General features: G+C 29.9%; 1 protein-coding gene across 1 annotated transcript in view; it reads left to right on the top strand.

Annotated features, from left to right (window-relative positions):
- The window catches only part of LOC118192785 (C2 domain-containing protein 5), a 154,425-nt gene that overhangs the window by 47,438 nt on the left and 81,318 nt on the right, over window positions 1-25,669 (top strand). The window contains exons 10-12 of the mRNA XM_035363801.2: window positions 11,604-11,749; window positions 19,210-19,292; window positions 21,862-21,970. Of these exons, the coding sequence (XP_035219692.1) occupies window positions 11,604-11,749; window positions 19,210-19,292; window positions 21,862-21,970 (338 nt within the window). The remainder of the gene's footprint in view (window positions 1-11,603; window positions 11,750-19,209; window positions 19,293-21,861; window positions 21,971-25,669) is intronic.

Raw genomic sequence — 25,669 nt, 5'->3', positions numbered from 1 at the left:
GGTCAACATGTTGGTGGAAATTTTTTTTTTTTTTTTTAAATGCAAAAACAGTACTTATATTATTTGGTCAATTTACCCTATATACTCTGTCTGTTGTAATATTTATTGCACTATTGGTGAAGGCTTATGTATTTGAATTTCTTTTTTTAGGGGGGGGAGAAGGGAAAATCTGTATTGATTTGAATTGAGATCATTGTTATTATTGTGCTATAAAAGTTTAACTAGTCAGACTTGTGTTGTTATAAATAGCACCTTGTCTAAATTGTCTTAAGTGCATTTTAACCCTTTGAGGGGTGGTATATAAAATAATTTAAATTGAGGTAAAATTTTGCATGAACTGTAACTTATGAACCCTAAGGACACAAAATTGAGACTTAAAAAAATCTAGAGCGAAATCCTAAATTTTGAGAGCCGGTATATATTTTATACCGGCGCCCCGCTAAGACATTTTTTTTTTGAAGTAGCTGCCAATTGTTAATTTTTGATTTTAAAATTAATTTTGCATACTTTTGATGTGCATCTGTAGAGATGAGTGCTTGAATATGGTTATGTAAGTCTAAAGACAAAAGCTTTTAAAATTTCGGTAGAAATTTAAAATTAAAAAAAAAAAAAAAAATGTTATTATGCACTTTGATGATGCAACCCAGCTGAACATACTTATATAAAAAAAGGGTAAAAAGCTTTTGAACTTAATTTAAGTTTAATATTATTATTTTATAAAATAAATTAGCAAATATAACACTGCATGCGTAAATCGTATCTTGCTGTAACCGAACTAGTGTAGTATTACAAGAAGATATAACAGCTCAAAAATAAAAAAATTGAAAAATGAAACAGTATGACTCAGATGAGAAAGTATGTTGCATTTTTGAAGTCATATTTTATGCTTTAGATAATATGTAAAAAAACCACGGTTCATGCTATACCATAGAATGATACCATGATACCATAGAATCGTCCCCCCGCCCCACACACACACTTTAGATCATCGAGGACCATAAGGGTCCTTTTTTTATTTTTTGTAAATATAGGTTGTAATATATCTTTTTGTTCAGGAAGAAACACCGTTAAACAACTTTATTATTTTATACACCTCAAAGCTCTTATTTTGATTTTCAACTCCTTTGGCTTCCTAGGGGCTCCTTTTCAACTTTTGGATAAATTCTAGTTTGCATCTCAAACATGCCTTTGAAATATTTTCCCTCATTTTTTTTTTTTTGAAATATTTTCCCAATTTGTTTCAAAAACAACCTATTTGTAACCTAACCCTAAATTTCTCTTTTTTCCCTAGTCTTTCATCTGAAATTAACAAAGACGATAAGAATAAAGGTGTGCTTTCAAATCAGCAGTTTTTGTGATTACGCTAAGAGATAAGCCTTAAGTGCACTTCGTTTTGGATGAAATCAAGTTACAGTGGTGCAAATTTTATAGAGCTGGGTGCAGGAAGGACGGATTGACCGATAACACCCCATTTCCCATATTTTTAAGTGAGCATCCTCTTTGTGTTATCTTATGCCACACAAAGGTAAGAAGGCGTGACTCCGTAATGACAAATCAGTTGTCAATCACCTCCTTTCATTTTTATTGGATTCTAGAATTTTGGAAAATACGAAGCAACAGGTGTCTTTTGGGGGCTAGCATGCCACATTTAACTCCTACAAGTGTAGAATTTTGACCGCAGATGGCAATTTTGAAATCGATGAGTCTTTCTCTTGGGAAAGGATGAAGTGCTGAAGTTAAAATTTTAACTAAATAGAGACGAATGAAACTCGAGCTGAATAAAAAAAAGAATGAAAAGAAACAAATATACTTATATTCAGTCCTAGTGCAGGGTCAGTAAACTCCCCATCCCTTCATGAACATAATACTGAATCCTAAGCAACTTGTAAGTTAATTATAAACAAATTATTACATGATAAATTATTATAATTTAAAGAAATGCTGTCATTTCATGGAGTAGAGAAGGAGAAGCCTGATGCTGCCATCTGTTAGCAAGGTACCCTCAATATACTGGTATTAAAAACGTATACAGTCAATTCCAGTTAATAGGATCACCATCAGGAAGCGATCGTTTTGGTCCTAATAACCGGCTGGTCCAATTATACAAACACATCCTATGTTGTAAGACGGGACGTGCTATATGTAGCAAATAGTAAATGTACATGTAAATCATGTACTAAAATGTAATTATGACCTTTATTGTGCAGTACACACGTATGACGAACATACATGTACTAATAAGAACTGCAATCAAACTTTTTTCATTGAGGAAATTAATTTAGAAACAAATTCTAAGAAGCAATCTCTACGGTACTCAACATGCGAAGCACAATAAAAGCAATTTCTTACCAAGTTCCAGTCAACATTTGAAGAACTTATCCAATGTGATCTGATGCGTTCTCTTGATGGATTTCATGTGAATGAAATCGCCACAAACATCTAACGCAGCTATGGGACTGCCTTCATTTCCCTCCATGAAATACTGACACAAAGTTTCAATGCATTTCCTTGCATCCTGTGTTGTCACTTGCACCAGCTTATTAACGGCATCATCATCATCAATTTCTTGGTCTTCCGATGCTGTCGTGTGTTTTGCTGCAACTCGAGCAACGATTGCAGCGTTGTAATCTTCATTTTCATCGTCGCATTGAAGCTCATTATCAATGGATACAAATTCTTTGCAATTTTGTACCTGTTGAAGTTCTATATGTAAATAATCATTTTCACTTTCAATGAACATGTCCACATCCATCTCCAAAACCAAGGGCTTAAAGCCACAGTGAGAGAAACAGTTCTGAATTGTCTCAGTGCTCACTTTTTGCCAACTGTCGGCTTCAAATGTAACTGCTTGTAAGATGTTGACCTTCGCACTGACTTTGCTGAAGTTGTGGTCCTGGGAGGTAGAATTTCAGTTGGATGTTCATCAAGCAATCTAAATGAGGATGTGCTGCACAATTATCAAGAAGAAGAAGCACTTTTCTTGACTGGCATTGAAGCTCTCTGTCCCAATCCTTCAGCCATTCTTTAAAAAGTTCAGAGGTCATCCACGCATTTCTGTTCGCATGATACACAACTAGTAAACTCTCCATCCTAAGTCCTTTAAATCAGCGAGGCTTAGTGCTTTTTCCTATACTAACAGCTTCCTCTTGTCCATTCCTGACATGTTTGAGCAGCACAAAACAGTTACGTGATCCATCGCTTTTTTGGAGCCAGAGAGTGCAACATGTTTGTAAATTAATGAGCCGTCCGTTGTAGCACAATAATACAGCCCAATCTCATCAGCATTGTAGATATCATCTGCTGAAAAATTTTCAAGAAGCTCAGGCAGTTTTGTTGATTTCCATTCTTCAGGGCACTGTGGGTAAAGCGATGGTATTTCATTCAGAAAAATTGGCGATAAATATGTTCCTGATAGTATTTGGAGTTAATCTTGACATTTTTTTGCACTCTCTTTAACTTGCCATTATAAGAAAACCCAGCAACCATCATGAATCCCTTAGAAAAACTTTCTTTCAATTCTTTGAACCATGTACTTAAATTTTTTTCTGCCCTTTTATGATAATAAATGGCTCTTTTTTTGTCACAATCATTTAAATACACCCATGCTTCATCTGTTGTGACAATAGTTTTCCATTTTTCTGTGGATAAGTGTTTCTCATATAGAATTCTGCAGCGTGTCCTGCGTTGAACGATATGCTTTGGAAGAAGACGATGCACATTGCGTTTTTTCACTTTCTTAAGATTTAAATCAACGATTATCATTTTGTTTACAGTGGACACCGAGCATTTTAATGATTTTGCAACTGTCCTTTGACAAGGAGGATTTTCTTTTAACATTAAACAACGTACCTTTGCAATAGTGCAATAGTTGAAGATGTCCGTTTTTTCCTTGGATACTTGTTTGGAATTTTTGTTCCACTTGAGACTCCAATTTAATGTTTTCTTCCTTTCTTGTTGACGATATTACCTATCGATGCTTTAGATATCACAAAACCATGACTCTCACATCGTTTTTGGATAACGGAGTATGCATATTTTTCTTCGGAAAGAGCGTAAATGTAGCCTTCGAACCACTACTTTATTAAATTCGCCGTTTTGAATAAAAACGAAACTTTCAAGCCACAGACGATAATTTTGACTTTTAAAAACATAGTAAATTGCAATTACTTTTGCAGCAAACGATTTTTTATTACCGCTTACGAAAATCGTCTAAAAAATATGAGAACAGCCTCTGTATTTATATATATATATATTACTTTAAAATGCATGCCTATATCATAAGCAATAATATATAGTGTTATGGACATTTTTTTAATACACAAAGATCCCAAAACCATTTTTGCTCAAAATGCTGCTGAAAAATTAATTAAAATATATATATATATATAAGTAAATAATTTTTTTAAAAAAGTAATACATTTTTAACCAACTTTACAAAGACAGGAGAGAAATTAAATTTAAAATTTGTGCTATTTGTAAATGAACAATTTTTTTAATTAGAAGAAATTTAAAAAAAGTAAAAATACATAATACCAAAAAAAAAAAAAAAAAAAAAGGAATGCAATTAAAATCTGATTCAATTTTATCAAGAGGAGGTAGATCAGATTTCAATTGAACTCCATTTTTTAGTAAACCATTATATATAATTTATATTTTGTTCATCCAGAATTATCTGTTGAACCATTTTGAATTATTTAATTATCATAGTTCATCCAAAAATTCTGAATGCCTCTTCTATGTAGCTGATCCTCTATGAAGGAAAACTTCATATGAAATAATGTAAGAATACTACAAAAATACAAATTTAAATAAAATAAATTCATGTTCCCTAATAAAACTGTAGTAATATATACAGTTTACTAATACTAAAATTCATATTTAAACATAATAATTTACAAAAATAATAATTTACAAAAATCTAGAGAAAAAGCTTGCATCTTTTATACTAATGAGAATTATTAACCGAGAACAGGTATTTTATAAGAGCAAAAAAAGTGGGTACTTATCTTTGGTAGAAAACAGAAAAAATAGAAGTGAATAGAGATGGTTGCCTGTTTGGCACTATTGGCAATGCAAAATGTCAGGTGTAAGTCTTAAATCTCCCAAAAGGTGAATTCATAGTAAAATTTTTTAAAAATAAAAATTGGAAAGCATTAAAGTAATTCAAGCAAAGAAAGAAATAAAATACATTCAAAATTTATTACTTTTTTAGTCTTTCTCTCTCTCTCTCTATATATATATATGTATATATATATATTGATTCCTTGACAGGTATATTAATTCCTTGTCAGAGAGAGGCATGCATTTGAGTTCTTTGGCTCTTCAGATGATCTGGTGATAGAAAAGAGATAAAGAATAAATTTAATGGATTCATTTGGATTAAAAAAACTATAATTAAATCTTAGACAATTCTTCATATATTGTTTTGGCTGATCAACCAACAAGTATCTTCTTAGCTTTCACTTAAATGTATATTCATTTATATAGCTGCAAATCTTTTGATTTTTTCCCAATTTTCTGGTCTTCTGATAGATCACAGAATCTCCTGATTTTTAATTTTTAGTCTTTACTGAAGAAAATGTTTACCAGCAATAAGTGAAGTTTATTAAATTAATGGAACTTAAATTGTGATCATTCCATCCCCCATCCTTTTATGATATTTAGCATAACTTTTCATACTAAATTTATTTCATGTGAATTGTTTTAATCTATTGTACACAAATGTGGAACTCAATATGAAGACTTAATCAATATTTAATAATTTAATGTATGTATTTGATTATGTTTTAATGAGTATATGTACATGACCAAGTTTAATATAAGTGCATGACCAAGCAATAATATTTATATTAATTATTTTTTTTTTACTCCCTATGCAGGTTTCTCGATATAGAAGTGAAAAAAAAAATAGCTGAAGAGTTATAAAATTTAAAATTTCTAATTAAATATTGATATATTTTACATCAGAATCATAATATAAATAATTTAGCAGCCTAAATGATGCTTTATAAAGTGAATTTAAGTGTTATTGAGTTTTTTTTTTAAATTACGTCACGTGCAACTTAAAAACCTTCAAGAAATTCTCTGTTTTATGCAAGAGAAATGCATATTATATAAAAATGTATATTACCTGATATTTTAATTAATTAATGCAAAAACAATTAGTGTTAGATAAATTCAAAATTGTGATGTTCATATAATTTTAATGTAGAATGCAATTTTTTGTAAAGTGGCTGTAGTAAATGGTTATTATATTTTTATTTCTGAGGTAATTAAAATCGTATATTATCAAGAATCTTTCTCTCAAAATTTTAGATGTTAAAAAAAAATTAATCTTAGAGTATGAGATAAAGCATTTTAAGGGATGCTAATTAATAAGTAATGCTAAATAATTTCATTTTTTATAGACAAACACTGATTTTTATGCGATTTTCACTGTTTCATTCAAATTAAAGAATAAAATTTTTATACCCATAGTTAAGTATCACTGTTCACATCAATTTTTAAATTATTCTATTCTGTGGTTTTTCAGGATGTATTTTAATGTCATGATTATTTAAATACTACTTTTTTATCAGCTTATTCATTGCAAAACACCAACGTCATATTTCGTATAGGTCTGATTTCCAAGGTTTAGATTTAGTTACTTTTTTATTTTAAGTTGTTGTAATTGTTAAAAAGCTTTAAATACCAATTTTTCCATTTTGTTTTAATACTACCTGACTATAAGAAATTTTCCATTTCCCTGTGATTAAGAACAACTGAAGATCTTTTGTTATTTGAGCATGCAAATCATCCTAATCTAAATTATGTTAGTTTCAATTTGTTTGCTAAATGGCTAAAAAAAAACAAAAAAAGCTATTTTTTCTGTTTAATGAAGTTCATTCGGGGATATCTTTTAATGCAGAATATTTAATATCTTGTGAAAACTGGCATTAAAAAATTTTCCTCTTTTTTTAATAGAAAATGTATGAATGCATAAAATTTAGCCATGAATCTTCAAATAACATTATTATCCTTGCATTTACCATTTCATGCTAAATAACATATTTTAAGCAAGTCAAGAATAGCAGCAATAATTTTTTATATATACTTTTACAATTTCAACTTTTAGACTTAGAACTGACTTATCCTTTGCTTTTAATATCATACTGATGTGTAGATATTGTATTATGATATGTCATATTCGTCCAAATATAAGCCCACATTTTGTCCAAATTTCAGTTGTGAAAAATAAGGCTGCAACTTATATTCATGATCTTACAAAAATTATTACATTTCATCATATTGTATGCAGTTAAAAAATGTGCTCATTTTGAAACAAAGTCAATCTTTCGAATATTAGGGTGTGACTTATATGCATAATATTTCTTAGTGGCCTATATTTGGGCCAATACTATGTTTATGTTACATAGTGGGTTCAAGGAATTCTATACCTTTTGTTTGTTACATTGTCGTATTTGATGATCTGAAAATATTTTAAATACAGCCACTTCCAAAGTATTGTTCTTCCACAGTAACACCTTTTGCCTGAGCTTTTGGTATGCTTTTTTTTTTTTTTTTTTTTTTTTGCTGATTTTTTCCATAGTATACTTCATCCCTTTTTTTTGGGGGGGGGGTCGCATTTTAACTTTCATGCACTAGGCATCTTTAATAAGTAGTAATAATAAATTGTTAAATTATTAATAAAATAATGAAATAATACTTAGCTCCTTTACTGCTGTCATTTATCTCCTGACACTTTGCAAAGCAGCTTATATAATGGGTTACCGGTAAAGAATTTCAGAATCATCTGTTAATCAATCACATTAACAATTAATGAAATGTTTAACTACTGGAGTATTACTAAAGTGGCTGAGTTTAAAACATTTTGATATAATCAAATTAGTTTGGGTATCACTTTTAATCCCAAAAGACGTTGAACCTACTACTTAGTATACAGTTGTGACAGTATCGAATGAAAATAATCTGATATAGTAATGTAAATTTCTGTAACTTATGTCATTGTCTAAGTTTATTAATACATTTCAAACTAGTTTGTATCAAAGTGCTATGTTAGATTCATATTTTTATTATCATGAATTTCCTGCTCTTGTAATGTCAGTTACAATATAAGCATTTAATTTAAAAAAATTCCCATAATAAAATATTTAGTTTGCTTTACTTCGTATGTTTTTGCATTATATTTTATTGTTTCCTAGCTGAAAGCACTATAATGTCTTAACTTGAGTCTTGCTGCTTGCAAATTTTATTTAACATTAATTGCAAGAAATTTTGTTGAACCAGTTTTTGATAGCACTTTCTGTAATGTATATTTATTAAAATAATAGTATATTATTGGTGCTTGCCTTTTCTGAAGAATTGATGAGAATGCTTTAAAAAAATCTTTGCATGAATTTTAATCCAAAATATTAGTTGCACATGGCAATTTTTGGCTTTCTTCAGTTATAATGAATTTTGCTTTAAGGAGAGAGATGGGAAATTTGATTTTTCTGCCTTTTTCTTTTATCTCCTCTTTTTTGAATTTCCTTTTTTTGAGATGTGCAAAATTTTTTATTCCATTTACACGCTTTCTTTGAGCATAGTTTTACATCTTGTACATATACCCTGCAAGTTGTGGCGTAAATAAAAATGGTGACAAACTTTAGGTTTAAAATCATATTCACTATAGTCTCAATACTTTGAATACGTAATAAGATCCTGATATGACAAATAATTTCTGTGAAAAGAAAGTCTGTTAAATGCACTATATTTTTTCTGCTTGCAATAATTTTAACAGACTTTTTATATGATGAGCTGAGATATTGTTTCTATGTTTTGTGCTTAATGATATCGCCAGGCTGAAATGAAGCAAGCAGAATTGTAGAAATTTTATTTTATATATCATACTTAACCAAAAGTAGCTCTTTGATTTATCAAATATAGTTTGCATTAAAAAAAGCAGACATATTATTTTTTTAAATAATTTTTGAATCAAATATTGTATTATAGCACACTTTTTTGACAGTGAGTAATTAAATACACTATGTTTATAATCATTTTAAAATAGTAACTCTGTGCTGATAATCAAGGTAATAATGAAGACAAATAATTTCATTTCTATGGCACCAATATCATGCTTCTTTTATTATAAATAATGGCAGTGTGTCAGCATAAGAGACCAGGTGGCAACACACTGAATTAACAGTATACCTTCAGTCAAAGTAAATGGCATTACAAATATATATAATTTTCATTTTAATAATCTAATAAATATCAAACTATAATCTAATACATGTGTAATGAATTTCACAGTATGATCTTGTACATATATAATGAATTAGTTAAACATTTCAGGCTAGGTGTGACTTATGCTACTTTATTAATTTGTTGTAAGAAACAATGGTAAATTATTAATTTATTTAAAAATAATTTTCATATCCCCATTGAAATTTCTCTGTAGGGTACTTTGTCCTGTCTTACTTATTTTTCTTTCCAGAGGATATCGCGTAGGAAAAATCATTAGTTCTTTTTTCAGATTACTGTGTCTCGCTTGAATTAAAAATTAAAAAAAAAGTGATAAAGACTGTTATGTCTTCTTTTAATTATAATTTACTTTTTTTAAAATCAGTTGACAGTTATAACGAGGAAAAAATAAACATTTTCTATATAGGAAAGATAGTTCAAAGTTTTGTAAAATTTTATGAATAAAAGAATAAAATCTATATGTCGCAAAAATGCATTTTATTGAATATAGAGTTAGGTATATAAGTATTAATGTCTATAATTAACTCCATTAATGAAAAAGTGGAAAGTTTTTGAAACATTTCTTTCCATTCAAAGCTCTTTTGATTCTTTAAAAGTAAAATAAATAAGTCTTTTGATTCTTAAAAGTGAAAAAATTATAGCTTGCTTAGAATACTTTCTGTTTCTGGAACATTTCTAAATTTGAAACATCACCTCCAACTGACATTATGTTGGATATCATGTGTTTTAAATTATGGATAGTTTAACATCCTAATTTTGTATCTGTTTTTCTATTAAACTAGATAACATCACTAGCCAATACAAGCATTTATTCCATATTTCATTTAGAAACTTTGCCACATTCCTTCATTTGAGAAATAGTACTTTTATAATAATGTTCTTGAAAATCAAGTCATTTTTAAAATTAGATATTTGAACTGAACAATGACATATGAATATAAAATATCACAATAAACTCATTTTACTTTCAATGAAAAGAAATTAATTTTTTATTCAAGAAAAAGAGAAATTTTATTGTTTCTTTGAAGATAGTATGGGCTGATAAATTTCATTTTACAATAAGAATATTATTTTATACAATATAAAACAGTAAAATTAAAAACATGGAGCTTGTTATAGAATCTAACCTACATTAGTACTAAATGGAACATATTCTATTTTAATATAGTTGATTACTGAGATGCAGAAGAGATTATTAGTTGCAACAGAGATGTTGTTTTGAATGGTTTTTAACACATATTTTTGTCCCTACTGTTTTTAATCATTGAGCTTAAAATTATTCAACTGTTAATAATTAGGATTAGCTGTTTTAGTGAATCATATTTTTCTATGTTGTATAGCAATAAGAGCAACAGGCATGATTTCAAACTTCAGAATCACACAAGATAACATACATAAGATCTTATATTAATTAACATGAGAAACATACTTTGAGCTTTTATTTTTATTAACATCACTGCAATATTAAGAAGCTTTTGAAACACATGAAAAAGGCCAAATAAATTTACTGTAATTGCTATACTCATTAGGATATTATAGAAGAGTTATATTTTAGATTTATAAAAAGGGCATTAAAAGGTAATGTTTATGCATTACAAGCATATATTGAAAATATACATACATTGTAAATGACATGCATAGTAATATATTTCAAAAAAGTTATATGTAATAAACCACTGCACAAAATGTACCTAAATTATCAAATTTGTAAATAAATAAATAAAAAGCAATGTTTACAGGCACATATTGAATATATTTTTAAACCTAAAGAAATTAATTTATAGAAATGTAAGAATAGAAGCTGCTTATATGCTTACTACATTATACTGGTTCCCCTCTCCAAATTTTCCTCTAATTCTAGTGCTTACCTTTTTCTATTGCTAGTTTTTAAAAATCTCAACTTTCATCTCCACATTTCCTTCCAATGTTCTATCACCAAATAGGCAATCTCCATCCAGAGTTGCTTTACACAGGGTATCTTCTAGTGCTTCAGTAACCTCTATTCAAGTTTATGAATCTCGAGGCTCTCGCTTATTCCCCATCCTTGGTTCTCCTCGAGCTCGATCCCGATCTCCATCTCCTATCAAAATTGGATTGTCACCAAGTCTATTTAAGAAAGTACGTTCAAACTCTACTGTTTCACCCAAGAAAATTGCTAAAGCAGGATCAGAACTTTTTTCACCTGTGTATGAGTCAGAGTGTGCCGTTTGCAAAGACACCTCTCATCAAAAAGAAAAGGCACACCAATCATTTCGAAGCAGCATACCTGCTCAGTTGAAGCGATTTGCTTCTTTCAAGTCTGGCCACGTAAATATCTCTCAATTGAAGCGCATCTGCTCTGATTCCCTCTACCCCAGGTCTCCATTGCTGGAAGAGCAAGTTGCAAGTTCAGTTCCTGGTCCCAGTTCGCCTACTGAAAAGGTAGCTCATTCTCCAGCAAAAGGAGCCATCTCCTCTGCACACAGAAGGTCTTCAGATTCTGATCTCAGTACGACTCCAAAGGGTATGTAGTATTTGTTAACTCGTGGTTGAGGTTTTTGTTATGATTTCTTTTCTTTTTAATACTGGCATTTTGATGCTGCGTTATTTTCATAAATTTTTGTAGCTAACATTGGTAATTTTTGCATGAAAATGTGTATTGCATTACAATTCTCTGAGAAAAGTTTTGATGTAACTTAATAGAGAAATTATGAAGTTTAGGGCAGGTCATGGAAACATAGGACTTTAAGACTAAAATCAGCACTGGAAAATGCGACAAAAATATTTATTTTTCTGAACAATGTGTTATGCTAAACTATTTAATATAACAATGCCATTTCTTTCTTCAGCTACTTATTTTTTTAACCATATGTTTTTTAACTTTTTTAATCAGAATATGAAGAATGGTTTTTTTCAGTAGTACAGATTAGCAATACTGTAAATCTCAATATGCTATGTGTCCAGCCAAATTATGCAATATTACATATTACCAGAGACTCCATGATTCTGTGTCACTAAATATTTCTTAACCCTCTCGCTGCGCATCCTGCGCTTTCCACAGGCAACGTAAAAGTAGCAAAATTTGCGCAACCTGCGATTTCCATGGAGATGAATTTTTGTCAACTATTTAACTCTGCAACTCGCTCTTTCTCTGTTCAAGGTTTCCTTTTGGCTTTTCTGTGATGTTTAATTGTTTATTTATATGTATACTAACAGATGGCGTTAGTTGTCCACATTTCTGCCAAATATATACAGTGTCAAAAGTCGTTAATCCGGACTCGTCGGGACTTCGGCGATTCCGGATTATCGATTTTTACGGATTATAGATCATCATTTTAAAACTGGTAAGATGGCATGCAGAAATTATAAATTTAAAAATAGGAAACTGTAATTTATGAAATAAAGAACAATTATGATCTAAAGGTTATCAAAATTTACAAAAAAAAAAAAAAAGCTTAATATTTATTTGTTTACTTTACTTTCTTCGCTATCAGAAGCGAATTATAATGACGAGGAATTTGATTTAAATCATATCAAAGACGGAGTACATCGAGATGAAATACTACATTTAGTAAGGAATTATAAGCCAAATAAAATAAAAACATCTGCCCTAAAGATAAGGATAGTGCTGACAGATCAACTTCCAATTCATTGCGTGCCGCGGCGTCCCACCGCCGCAGAGTAGCGTGAAATTGATAAACAGATTTCGGAATAGTTAGATAAACAAAGGATATGCCTTTATCCATTTTTTGCAGCAATTCCACTTTTTGTTTAATGGACTTCGAAACATACTTTCGCTTTGTAGATCCCTTACGTATTAGTAAATATATATCGGAAATTCTATTTGACATAATCGAAAGTTCAAGCTTACTTTTATAAAATTGCTCTAACAGTCTGCAAAAAATAATAAGCCGGATCCAATTTGAAGATTAAGGAACAACGCAATCTGCAACATTAACTGAATTAGATAATTTTAGCTTAGCTTATAATGTCCTTTATACATTAAACGCGCATGCATAAACTTATTTTGGGCATGCGCACACGCATATTCGCAGCCAAAAAGGTCGTACGCGCATGCGTCAATTCGACGCATGCGCAGAAAGTTAGTAGCTTTGAGGTCCGGATTATAGATCATTCCAGATTATGGGTGTCCGAATAAACGACCTTTGACTCTACAAGAATATGTAATGTAGCATTTTGCGCGCACTTTTCAGAGTTCAAAGATGTCTGGCAGGAATCTTTTCGCGAGTGATATAATCTATGTTCCTGATGATATTTCTGACACTGATAGTAGTTCTGACTCTGATTTTAAATATATTGAAGATAGTTATAGCGAAACTGATGAGAATTTCTCAGATTCCTCTGCAGATAGTGATGAATCTGAAAATTCAGTTTCTATTCAAAACGTTCGACAGTGGTGCAAAATTGATATGCAAAATATTACATTATGCAAATATTTCATTAGCATATATGTTTTACCTGTGTATTTTATAAAATAAATCATAATTTAACAAATATTAATTTTCAATATTTTCTTTTTATATCATTAGTCTTCAATTTCAGTATTCTGACAACCTTTTTCTATGATCTAATTCTATATTGAAAAAAAAAAACTCTTTTACAAAAAATGTTTGTATGTTTTAACTCCAAAATATATGTAGATTTGAAATCTGTAATAAAAAAATATACACAATTTTTGAACCTAATTTGATCAAAAACGTACGCAGCGAGAGGCTTAATTGTGTGATTTCTAAAGGAAGAAATGTTCTGTGGCCGTCATGTTCTTCAGACTTACCAGTATGTGACTGCATTTTGTGAAGCTATCAGAAATCTCAGTTATAATTTAATAAATATAAGTTTGTCATTGACAGACTCATTGTAACATTACAGAAAACAAATGTAGCTGTGCCTATGACCATGCTCCAAAACACAGAGAACATTTGAAGAATGTGTTGTTAAAATGAGCTAAAGAGAGGAATGATGCTGTCATAAATAACATTCCAATTCTTGTAAAATAAATATTTGAGTTACATAGTAAAATGTTAGTCTAAATCTCAAAACTGGCAATTAAATCCCTTATTCACTCCTCAGAAGTTTCCCTCCCCTACACAAAATTTGGATATTTATATATTAATTAAAAGAGAATTAAATACAAGATTTATTTTTTTTAAAAAAGGGAAGATGAAGAAAGCTGCTGTATAAAATGTTAGATATTCTTACTCAAATCCAATTGTGATTAAGATTGTAATTGAAAATGTAAATCATACTGGCTATTACAATCCTTGTTCTCAAGATAAATGAAATGGCATAGCTAAGAAGCATTGTATTTTAAGTTGGAGAATGTGAATGTTTTTTCCTTGTTCTGCAGAAAAAAAAAAATATAGCTATTAATGTTAAGCAAAGTTAGAGAATTTACATATTTTTATACATTTGGTCAGTTTTTAAAATTTGATTTATGATATTTGATGAATATATATATATATCATATCAATTTTCATATCAAAATTGAAAGCAATTTTGTATGACAGTGACTAGCTCATAAATATAAAAATTTGTTTATACTACAAGAAAACAAAATCACTAAGAATAAAAGGAGACTGAATAGATTTTACTTAGAAGAGTCCCCTGATGACAGAGAAATAAAAAGATTTATATTTTTGTTAGTGCTAAAAATATATCAGTGATTAAAGAAAATTCTGGTTTCAAAGGATTATTATAGAAAACTAGCAACTGTAAAAGATGATATGTGTTAGCTAACTATTTTAGGTATAGATTGGAGTACCACAGTTGCAGTTTTTATGTTCTTGCTGCGGGCAATAAAATTAGTGGACTTTAGTGTGATATTATATTTTGTAGAATTAATTGCATTATGTGTCCTCCTAAGTGTCTGAAAGTGCAACATCAGACACTTACAAGGAATAAATCATTTTAATAAAATAAAATATGAGAAACAAATCATTTTAGTGAGATCCTGCAAAAATTATTTATAGAGCCATTAAAATCTTAACATGTTTATAAGATACAATATGGAAAAAGAAAGAGAGATTCTGTTTGCAGTGGGGCGTCAAATAATGAATGTCTTATGTCAGATGATCCAAAAGGTACACACATCAAACTTTAAAAAACTGCGGAAGTTCCAAAATGGATATTAATGGTTCATATTAATTGCCTCAATGATGATATCTTGTAATATTACAAATAATATATTTCTTGAAATTTCAGTTGCAGTGTATGCTATTAGCTTTAAAATCCATATAATTGGTTCATACATACAAAATGAAGGAAGTCAAGAATAAAATGTTGCAACCACTAATAAAGAATATGAGAAAGATGTCATCACATTCAAATCTGTGCACTGCAAAGTAATGTTTAATCGTAAAAATTTGTTCTTCTTGGGGAAAACTATCTCCATCTTTCACCAAGTTTTACTTGGTGAAAGATGGAGATAGTTTTCCCCAAAGTGCAAAGTATAAACTTTCAAAGTGCAAAGTATACACTGGAACTGAAATTTTAAGTGATATATTACTTGTATTGAGTAGCATCCACTGATGCAAAGTTTGATGTGCATGACTTTTGGAACACTCTGTGTAATCAGTATCCCTCACATAACAAAGTAGAGCATGGCTGAAAAATAACCCAAGTAATGAATTCCGTCCTATATTACAAAATATGTGCGAATATCTTCATAGTGTTGCATGCTATGAGTTCTAAATAACTAAGCCAGATCATTAGGAAAACTTTGAATTTTATTGATGTAAACTATAACTTCTTCATTAAGGTAAAGAATCACTCCTTGAGAATCAGTATCTCAAGGAGGAAAATAGATTTAAGCAAAATCCTTTATGTGAGGAATATTACATATTGCTAAAATTGCCTACAAAGCAAAGTTTAAAGCAGTAATTGCTGGGCAAAAAAGCTCAACATATCAAGAATTCCACTACAACACATGCCAAGAGTCTGAATCCATCTGACTAACAGCCTCCCATTTATAACTTTCCTCAAAGGGATATTGATAGAAGTTTCAAGAAAAATCACTTCTAGGTCTTTGCAGTTTCATATTTTGGAAAATTCAAAAATATCAACATGTTAATGACAAAAAGCCAGATGTTGCCAAGGGCCCAGTAATGTTTCTGTCCAAGAGGTCTCTAAACTCCAATGTCCTTTAACTCAAAATAAAAATCCATAACACAGTGCAGGAAATCAATGCATACAAACACGTTAAGTGGACAGAATTCTAGATTAAACAAAGTTAAGCATAGATTAAGTCATCATAAAAATGCATTAAATAAATAAGTAAATGAAAACAACATATAGCATTAAATATATATGTAATAATATGTTAAATATATAAGATAAAAATATGTAAATTAAAAGATAATTTAAATTAGCAATGGTTCCTTAATCCATTTTAATATCAGTACTTCTCCTCTCTATTCTAAAAATATAAAAAACTTTTTCTGATTTGTTTAATTTCTAGATTAATTCATATCCTATGACTTTTACATAACGATGATGTAGCTAATTTGGAACTTAAAATTTCGTGAATCAAACCTTTTTTTGTAATAAGCTGCTATATTGGATAACTATATACTTTCCTTCTATTTCTGTTGCCTCTAGGATGCTGCAGTGCTACTTTATTCTTACCACAATAGAATCAAAAATGTAAATGCGTTGAATCTGGTATGATTAGAGTGTGCCAAGCGAATTGTGGCCACAAATGTCAATTGAAATAAAAATAAATATTTTATCTGCCTTGGCTGCCAAGTTTGTTGTTCATTGTGGATCAACATTTATGCTATCAACTTTTCTACAATATTTCATATTGTGTAAACATGAACTTGAAAGTTAAAAGAAAAGAAGATACTATCATGGAGAAATTTTTTTAAATTGAGTTTAAAAAGAAAATGAAGTGAAACTATTAAATTTTTACGACAAAGTAAGATGCAAATTGAAAGAAATCTTAGAAATATTTAAAACTTAAAACTATGCAAGTGAATTATTCATATTTTAATGCTTCAGATTGACTTATCTATAAGTATATTCTGAACATTTTTAATGCTGTTACACAATTTTTGATCAAATTCAGAAATTAATTAAAATTATTCCCATAATAAATATGTATATATAAACTAAATTGAAGCAAATAAACTAAAATGTATAACATAGAGCAGTTTTTTTCTTTTTCTTTTCCTTTTTTAACCTTCTGTTTAGGTAGTACCAAAATGCAGAAAATATGTATGTGCATTAACAATAATAGGGAATATAGAAGCTGGCTAGTAATAATACCTCTTAGTAATACATTATCACTCTAAAAAGGCAAGTGCTCCTAAATAGGCATGATGGACACTCAGAAGTTTCTTCTGATGAAGAACAAGAGAAAACAAAGGATTCAAGCCTACAATCAGTCATCAAGGACCTTCTGAAGAAGTGGATAAACATCCAGGCAGTATACAAACAGTAACATCTCAATCAAGTGGATGTGAATATAATAACGTACTTGTTTACAGGTTGCAAGCTTAGTTACAATGCAATGCGATTGTCTGTTGATTGATGCGATTGTCTATTGAATGTCTATTGATTATATTATTCTAGAACACCCTGAAAATGAGAGAGGAACTAACCATTTTAGACAAATTCTTAAAATCTGAAGAAGGCCAAAGACAGCCGAGATTTCCATCTCTGCTCCAGTGGAAAATTGTGGAGATTCAGATTAAATTGAACTAAAACCTATGATATTATATTCATATACAACGTACATAAATATTTTGAAGTCTATTCAACTTTGCTAGTGCTTCAATATTTTTTAAACATTTTTAATAGTTTTACAGTTTTTGACCAGATTAAGAAATTAATTAAAATTATTCCCATAATAATTTATGGTATACAGCATCCCACATAGCAAATGTCAACCTTCAGTGGATCATACTTGTTATGTGAGGTATCGCTATATAAACAACTTTTCAGATTAAGTTAATTTATTTAACTGGTGCAAATTTATATATTATACTAAACTAAGAAAAATAATCACACCAATTTGAACTGCAGTATAACAGAATTCAGGTTTAGCTTGGTTTTATTTTACAGAAATAATATTTTAAGGAAATCTGATGCAAATCTCTTTTAATCAAGTGCAAAAATATTTTGCCTACGTGTGTGTTATTCAAAGTCCTAATGCTCATCACTCGTTTCTTTGCTTTATGATTTAGTTCAAATAGTATTTCTGTTTTATTAAAAATATGAGGTACATGTGTATTTTCCTGTCACCTCTGAAAATTGGTGAATATTCTTTGAAATGTACAGTCTTTCTGGTGAAATTTTGAAGGAATAGATGATACTTTGTTTATTTAGATAATCAAAGTGTACGAATTACTCATACAGCATATCTATAAATAAATAAATAAAAAGAGCTCAAGCTTTGATAATGTTACTAACAAAACTTGCAGCAGTTATTCTGCCAACTAAAAATTCCTAATAGTTTTTAAAAAAAGCAAGCAAATAGTTATCTTCATTATGAATGTGGTGCTGCCTGAATTCCCTTAAATAAGAATCTAAATTATGTCTTGTTGTAGTTTTATGGTATTTTTATTGTGCCATTTTCCTGAATTAACTTTTGATGTTTTGGTACAGTAGCAGAATCCCATAACTTTGGAAATATTCCATTGCTAATGGTTTTAGAGAAGACAGGCTCGAAATTTTAATGTTTCTTAGAGTATAGGGAGAAAACAGAGAAACAGCAGTAAATTTATATCCTTCTTCACAGAAACAAAACTGACTTATCAAAAATTAATTCGGCTTGCATAAAACCAAACTGAAGATCTTATGAGTGTGTTGTGACATCATGCTTTTCCATTATCAGTGCTAAGTTGCTTTGTTTGGTGACAGTTTTTGTTTATCAAAGTGATCAGCAGAAAAATATGTAAATACCAAATTAATAGTATAGAAATGTTCCACCATATAAAATCAGTCTTGATATCTTCAATATAGGAAGCAGTATTGGTGACAATGGTAGTGGTGGAATGAGATCTGTTAAAAGACCTGCTGTTGCACAGGAGAGTCTGAGTATGCTGGTATGAATTTCTTTGGATTATATTTATATTTAGTATTTATGCTTTTATTAGTTTTTGCAGTTATTTAACTAAAAATTTGTGTTCTTATTTTGTATGATAGGTCTTTTATCAATTATTCATTAAAACTTCTGTTATAAAATTAATATAAATTTAAAAAAAAAAAATAAGTATATTCAAAAACGGTTTATTTTTCACATATTTTTTCATAATTATTTATTTATATTAAATTGATAAATATCATTAAAATGAAGATTCTTGTTGTAAGAATGCCTTTCACATTTGTTATTAAAATGCTACAGTATTTTCTTTTCCCCTTATTTTATTGGATTTGGTAGTTAAATTAATAGGTTGACTTTCAGATTTTCACTTTTTGTGTTTCCATAATTCAGTTAGCCACCAGCGGTTGAGGGTTAAAGTTGCTGAACATCGGTAGTTCAGTATGGGGCTCGAATCCCGAACAGGATGGCTGCATGAGTGTTTTCATGGTTTTCTCCATATGTAATGTATGTATGAGCCAGTTTTCCTTAGAAAGTCTGTCCACGATGGCATTCCTCCCGTTAGGCAGACAGCCCTCGTATGCTTTGCCATAATTAAATATTCCACCACCACCACACTACCGTAATTCAGTTAATGGTATGACTTTCAAGTTTGCCCAAATATAAAATAAGTTGGTAAATGTTAGCTAATAATTAGAAATCTCTTTATTTTCTCCTCTAATAAGCAAAGCCAATGTCTATCTTTTATAAGGGTCAAATTATTATCTTGGTGAACTGGAAAAGGTCATCTTTTTGCATCCATCTGATTAAATATGTAATATATTTTATACGTTAGTAACATTGTTTTGAAAAATTATTGAGAAGAGTATTTTGTATATTAATGTATATTAATGTTATTAATGTTTGTATATTAATGTTAATTAAAAATGAACAATTTACTATTAAAATATGAAATAATTAAAATCAATTTAATTTTAATTATTTCATATTTTAATAGTGAAATTGTTCATTTTTAATTATTTCCACAGATTATTCATATGTTAGGTAAAATTCTTCATAGCTTAAAAAAAGATAAAGGGAAAATATACCCAATATTTTTTATAAAAATTTTTATTTATTGTTAACTGCATTTGTTCAATTTCATACTAAAGGTAAAAATAGGTAATGCATATCCAAAAGTTACTTTTATTTATATATTTGACATTTTGTTTTCTTCTACCTATAGTCAGCCAAGTGCTGTTGCATTTATCTATGAGATAAATATTTTAATTCTTATTGATAATATCGAAATAGTCTATTGATTATATTATAAGAGGAGAAATAAAATGTATTATATACATTTTTCAGGAAATCTTTGAAAAGTTACAAAAAACAAGGAAAAGGGTAGAAGTATAAACCATGTTCCCTGCTCAGATAACCTGTAAACAAAGGAAAGTAAAAGAATTTTGTTGAAAATTCAGCATTCTAAGCTTAGATATCTTCAGATAGTTTTTCAGGGTGAATTTCTAGCTCTTCTAATTTAAATGTTTGTAGTATTTGGAAAAAGACTTCTCTGAGCAGCAATTTTGTAATAAAAGGTTGTAACAGAAAGAATGCAACAGTTGCATGAAAATTAAAATGTTTTCATATGCAGACTGTTTGATATAAATACAGAAAATATGTTAGGATATATTCACTATGCATATATACAATAGTGTTATAAAATTTTGTGGTTTAAAATCTTTAATGTAAGACAAATTTTTTTTCCAAAAAAAGTAAGAAGAATAAAGCTAATCCAATATATTAAGCAATGCATTTTCCTTGATAATGAAGATGTACTTAGGCTAATGTGGAAAAATGCAAGTTCTTTTAACCTTGAAGCAGATACCAAAGGTACTTGTAAATTGGATTGGTTTTGCTTTACGATTAAATCACAAGGCATCACAAAATTCAGTGTTAGTTTGAATTTGATTTCAAGAGGAAATGTTTGTGCTTTTTTTAAGTTGGATTGATGGCAATTTCCTCTTTTGATCATAATATTGCAACATAATTTACTTCCCCTTTTTTTGGGGGGGGTAAGCTATACTGTTGTATAAGTTTGGCATCTATTGACTGATCCAATAATTTTCAACTTTTTCTGACCCATTATTCTTTTCTCACCTTATGTCCTTCATTTTTTATTTGAATGGTTCAGTTGAAATAATATTAAAATAAGAACTTTTATTGTATGATAAAAGTACATATAAAAAACTTTAACTTGACAATGTCATTGAACTTTAAGCCCTTTTTGCTGATATTATTTCTATCGTGCAGTTCTTCTTAACATATTAGCAAACTCTCAAAATTAACTTATGTTTGCCATTATTTGTAGTTTTTTGTTTAAAAATAATACATGTAAACACATATGTAAAAATTATACATATAATATTTAATATTCACAATTTGTGAAATTGATTATAGAATTAATTTACATAAATTTCAATATTATATTAATATATAGAACTTTTTTCTTTCACCATCTGAAAGTTCACAGCCTCATCTTTTTTATATTTTAAAAGGTAATTATGAATTGTAACTAATCTTGTATCTTTCAGGAATATCCATTCATAACAATGAGACAGTTCCCTGCTGAATTCATTCAACATGTTGGAGGGGTAGTATCAGCCCGCTCAGTTAAACTTCTGGTTCAAATAAACAATCCTGGTAAGTCTGTAATGTTAATTTTAATAATTTTATTATTGTGTTCTCTTTCTATGTCATTTCTTTAAGAAGTATAGCTTTAACTCATTAACCACTAAAACTACAAGGAATTATTTTTTTTTCTCATGAAAATAAGAACAAATATTAAATTAAGCATTTATAACATAAATTTACATTGAAAATAAAAAAAAAATTGCTCTTACCTGTGGAAAAAGCGAGTGTTGCGTTCGCGCAACGGCAGCGGAATAAGACTACGGATGTTTAGTGAATAGGATTGTACTTGTGCAATGTTTACTTTGAGTGGAGCACTAGATTACCTTTTAGCTGTATAACGTTTTAAATCTACAAATCACTTTACTTGTAATATATTTAATATTAAAATATACATTATATTTTTTTTTTACAAATACAGATTATTTCAATTGAAAGATTCAAGCGGGAAAATCTTCAATAAAATCATGATGTAAATAAATCTATAAACATGTTGTATCTATGGCACTCTTTACTATGAAGTCTTTTGTTATCATCAGACTTCACGATAAAATGTCTACCATCTCCATGCAGTGGTTTTTGAATGCTGAATTTACTAGGTCTTCCTGTTGCTGATCTATTTCTGGCTAATTCTACATTGTCAATAGGAGTTTGCAAAAGGAATAATGCAGTCTCGCACCTGAAATCTAAAAGAGACGACTTATTTCCAGTAGTAGAAAGTCGTGATATTTAGATATGGTCTCACCTTATATAATTTATCAGTATTGTCAGTTTGACTATTGTCAGCTAAATGCAAATTCTGCTTCATATGCAAACGTGATATGATTCCTGTACTGCAAACGTGATATCGATTTTCGTACAATAGGAACAGAAATGTCCTTATCAAGAGACCAATATATTTCTTCTTGAGGTAAAGAAAGATATCCCATAAGCTATAATATTCCAATAAATCTTCCCATATAGGCTTCAGATGCAATAAAATTCTGGGAGATTTTGTTGAGCATCTATATTTGTTTGTTCAACGAGAAGAGAGTAAATGTCTAAACCAAAAAGAAAATCGAAAATCTCTCCACTAGTTTTACCTTGTATTTTGTCTTTTGTAGTTTCTCTTCTATCTCTCTTCCTGAAACATAACTGACTTTTCCTTTTTTATCCATTTCAAGTTTTCAGTTTTCTGCTTTTTAAACTTTTTCATATGACTACCACTGCTTTTAGAAGGCTGAAACGTATTTCTTACGTGAATTTCAACTTCCCCAGCAATATTATTTGGTAAAATATCATTGTCATTGTTTAAAGCATTGTCATTCCCTTCTTCTTCATCACTAGCTTCTGCAATTTCTGGGGGAACAACAACAATATCAGTTTCATTCTGGTCATTATTAACATTATCATAATCTGTTTCTTCATCAAAAAATCTTTAAAGAGCTTCTTCTAATGTAAGATACCTCGTTATAGACATTTTTAAAGCAACCAGAACATCGAAAGGAATGAGTAAAAAAAAAAAAAGAGACTACCCGTTTCCTGCTGACGTTGCATCAGCGCAACACCTGTTTTCCATTCCTTCCCAACACAAATATAAACATCTGATTGATGTAATGTTCTGATAAACGGTGACTTTGACTAAAAATAGACCACTTATAAAGACGGCGATTCTTTCGTTAAATGTTTTCGGTAAAAATACCTGGTCGAAAATTTTGCTTAAAGTATGAGATTAATTATTATAAATAAAATGATTGTTGAAAGCAAATATTTTTTACAGAAATAATCTTCATAATATTCCCTACACAAAATCATCTGCTGATATAAAATATCTTAGGTACTAATTCTGAAGTCAAACAACAAAAATCAGCGTTATACCTACAAAATTTTCACAGGACTAGTTTCGATGGTTTTACCGAACCATCATCTTCAGCTGCAAAACCGCAAATGAACAAGATAGGAAATAATGATTAGATAAGATAAGAAAGCCTGGACAAGAATAAGCAAGTGGCGCCATCTGTTGGCGAAACCAGAACTAAAACATAATTTCTCTAAAAGCCGAAGGCAAATTTGGATTGGAATTAGGATCGTTAACTAGAACAGAAAGATTTTTATGAATGTGAAATGCCTCTAGAAAATCCAGTTCTCCAATGGAAGATGTTTTTTGAATAATTTTGGCAGCAGAAAAATTGAAAGTGTGATTTTCGGACCAACAATGTTGAGCAACAGAAGACCTCTGTGTTTCCTTTTTTCTAACATATGCCTCATGTTCTTTGACGCGAAATTTTAAGGCTCTCTTAGTTTGGCCAATGTAAATTAAACCACACTGGCAAGGAATCCTATAAATACCCCAGGAATTCATATCCGGAATGGGGTCCTTGAGTATAGAAGTTGGAATTTTATTGATGGGAGAAAAAACAACCCGAAAGTTAAATTTCTGCAAAATATGTGCAACTTTATAGCTAATTGATGGAAAGAAGGGAATGACAACAGAATTTTTATAATGTCCTAAAATAAGAGTGTGGCTTTTAGTGTGTTGAGTTGAGAATTTTTTAACTGCTTGATTAATAATGTTGGGTAAAAAGCCCCTGTCAATGGCTATTGCTTTTAAATAATTTAGTTCTTCATCAAGGGCTAGTTTGGAGGAGCAAACTTAAAGAGCACGGAAAACATAGGAATAAAATGAAGCTAACTTTTGTTTAGTCGGATGACATGATTTAAAGTGTGGTGGAAGGCAAACCGATGAAGGTTTACGGTAAACTCATCGGTTTGCCTTCCACCACACTTTAAATCATGTCATCCGACTAAACAAAAGTTAGCTTCATTTTATTCCTATGTTTTCCGTGCTCTTCAAGTTTGCTCCTCCAAACTAGCCCTTGATGAAGAACTAAATTATTTAAAAGCAATAGCTATTGACAGGGGCTTTTTACCCAACATTATTAATCAAGCAGTTAAAAAATTCTCATCTCAACACACTAAAAGCCACACTCTTATTTTAGGAGATTATAAAAATTCTGTTGTCATTCCCTTCTTTCCATCAATTAGCTATAAAGTTGCACATATTTTGCAGAAATTTAACTTTTGGGTTGTTTTTTCTCCCATCAATAAAATTCCAACTTCTATACTCAAGGACCCCATTCCGGATATGAATTCCTGGGGTATTTATAGGATTCCTTGCCAGTGTGGTTTAATTTACATTGGCCAAACTAAGAGAGCCTTAAAATTTCGCGTCAAAGAACATGAGGCATATGTTAGAAAAAAGGAAACACAGAGGTCTTCTGTTGCTCAACATTGTTGGTCCGAAAATCACACTTTCAATTTTTCTGCTGCCAAAATTATTCAAAAAACATCTTCCATTGGAGAACTGGATTTTCTAGAGGCATTTCACATTCATAAAAATCTTTCTGTTCTAGTTAACGATCCTAATTCCAATCCAAATTTGCCTTCGGCTTTTAGAGAAATTATGTTTTAGTTCTGGTTTCGCCAACAGATGGCGCCACTTGCTTATTCTTGTCCAGGCTTTCTTATCTTATCTAATCATTATTTCCTATCTTGTTCATTTGCGGTTTTGCAGCTGAAGATGATGGTTCGGTAAAACCATCGAAACTAGTCCTGTGAAAATTTTGTAGGTATAACGCTGATTTTTGTTGTTTGACTTCTGAATTAGTATTTATTCGGCGTGTTATTGTGTCTTAATTATATCTTAGGTAGTTATATTTATATACGCATTTA

Source organism: Stegodyphus dumicola, chromosome 2 (genome assembly GCF_044657685.1).
Source record: "Stegodyphus dumicola isolate Sdum_Otavi_A_Nest chromosome 2, ASM4465768v1".
Lineage (NCBI taxonomy): Eukaryota > Metazoa > Arthropoda > Arachnida > Araneae > Eresidae > Stegodyphus > Stegodyphus dumicola.
The sequence above is the reverse complement of the archived record's forward strand: the minus strand, read 5'-3'. Positions and strand labels throughout refer to the sequence as shown.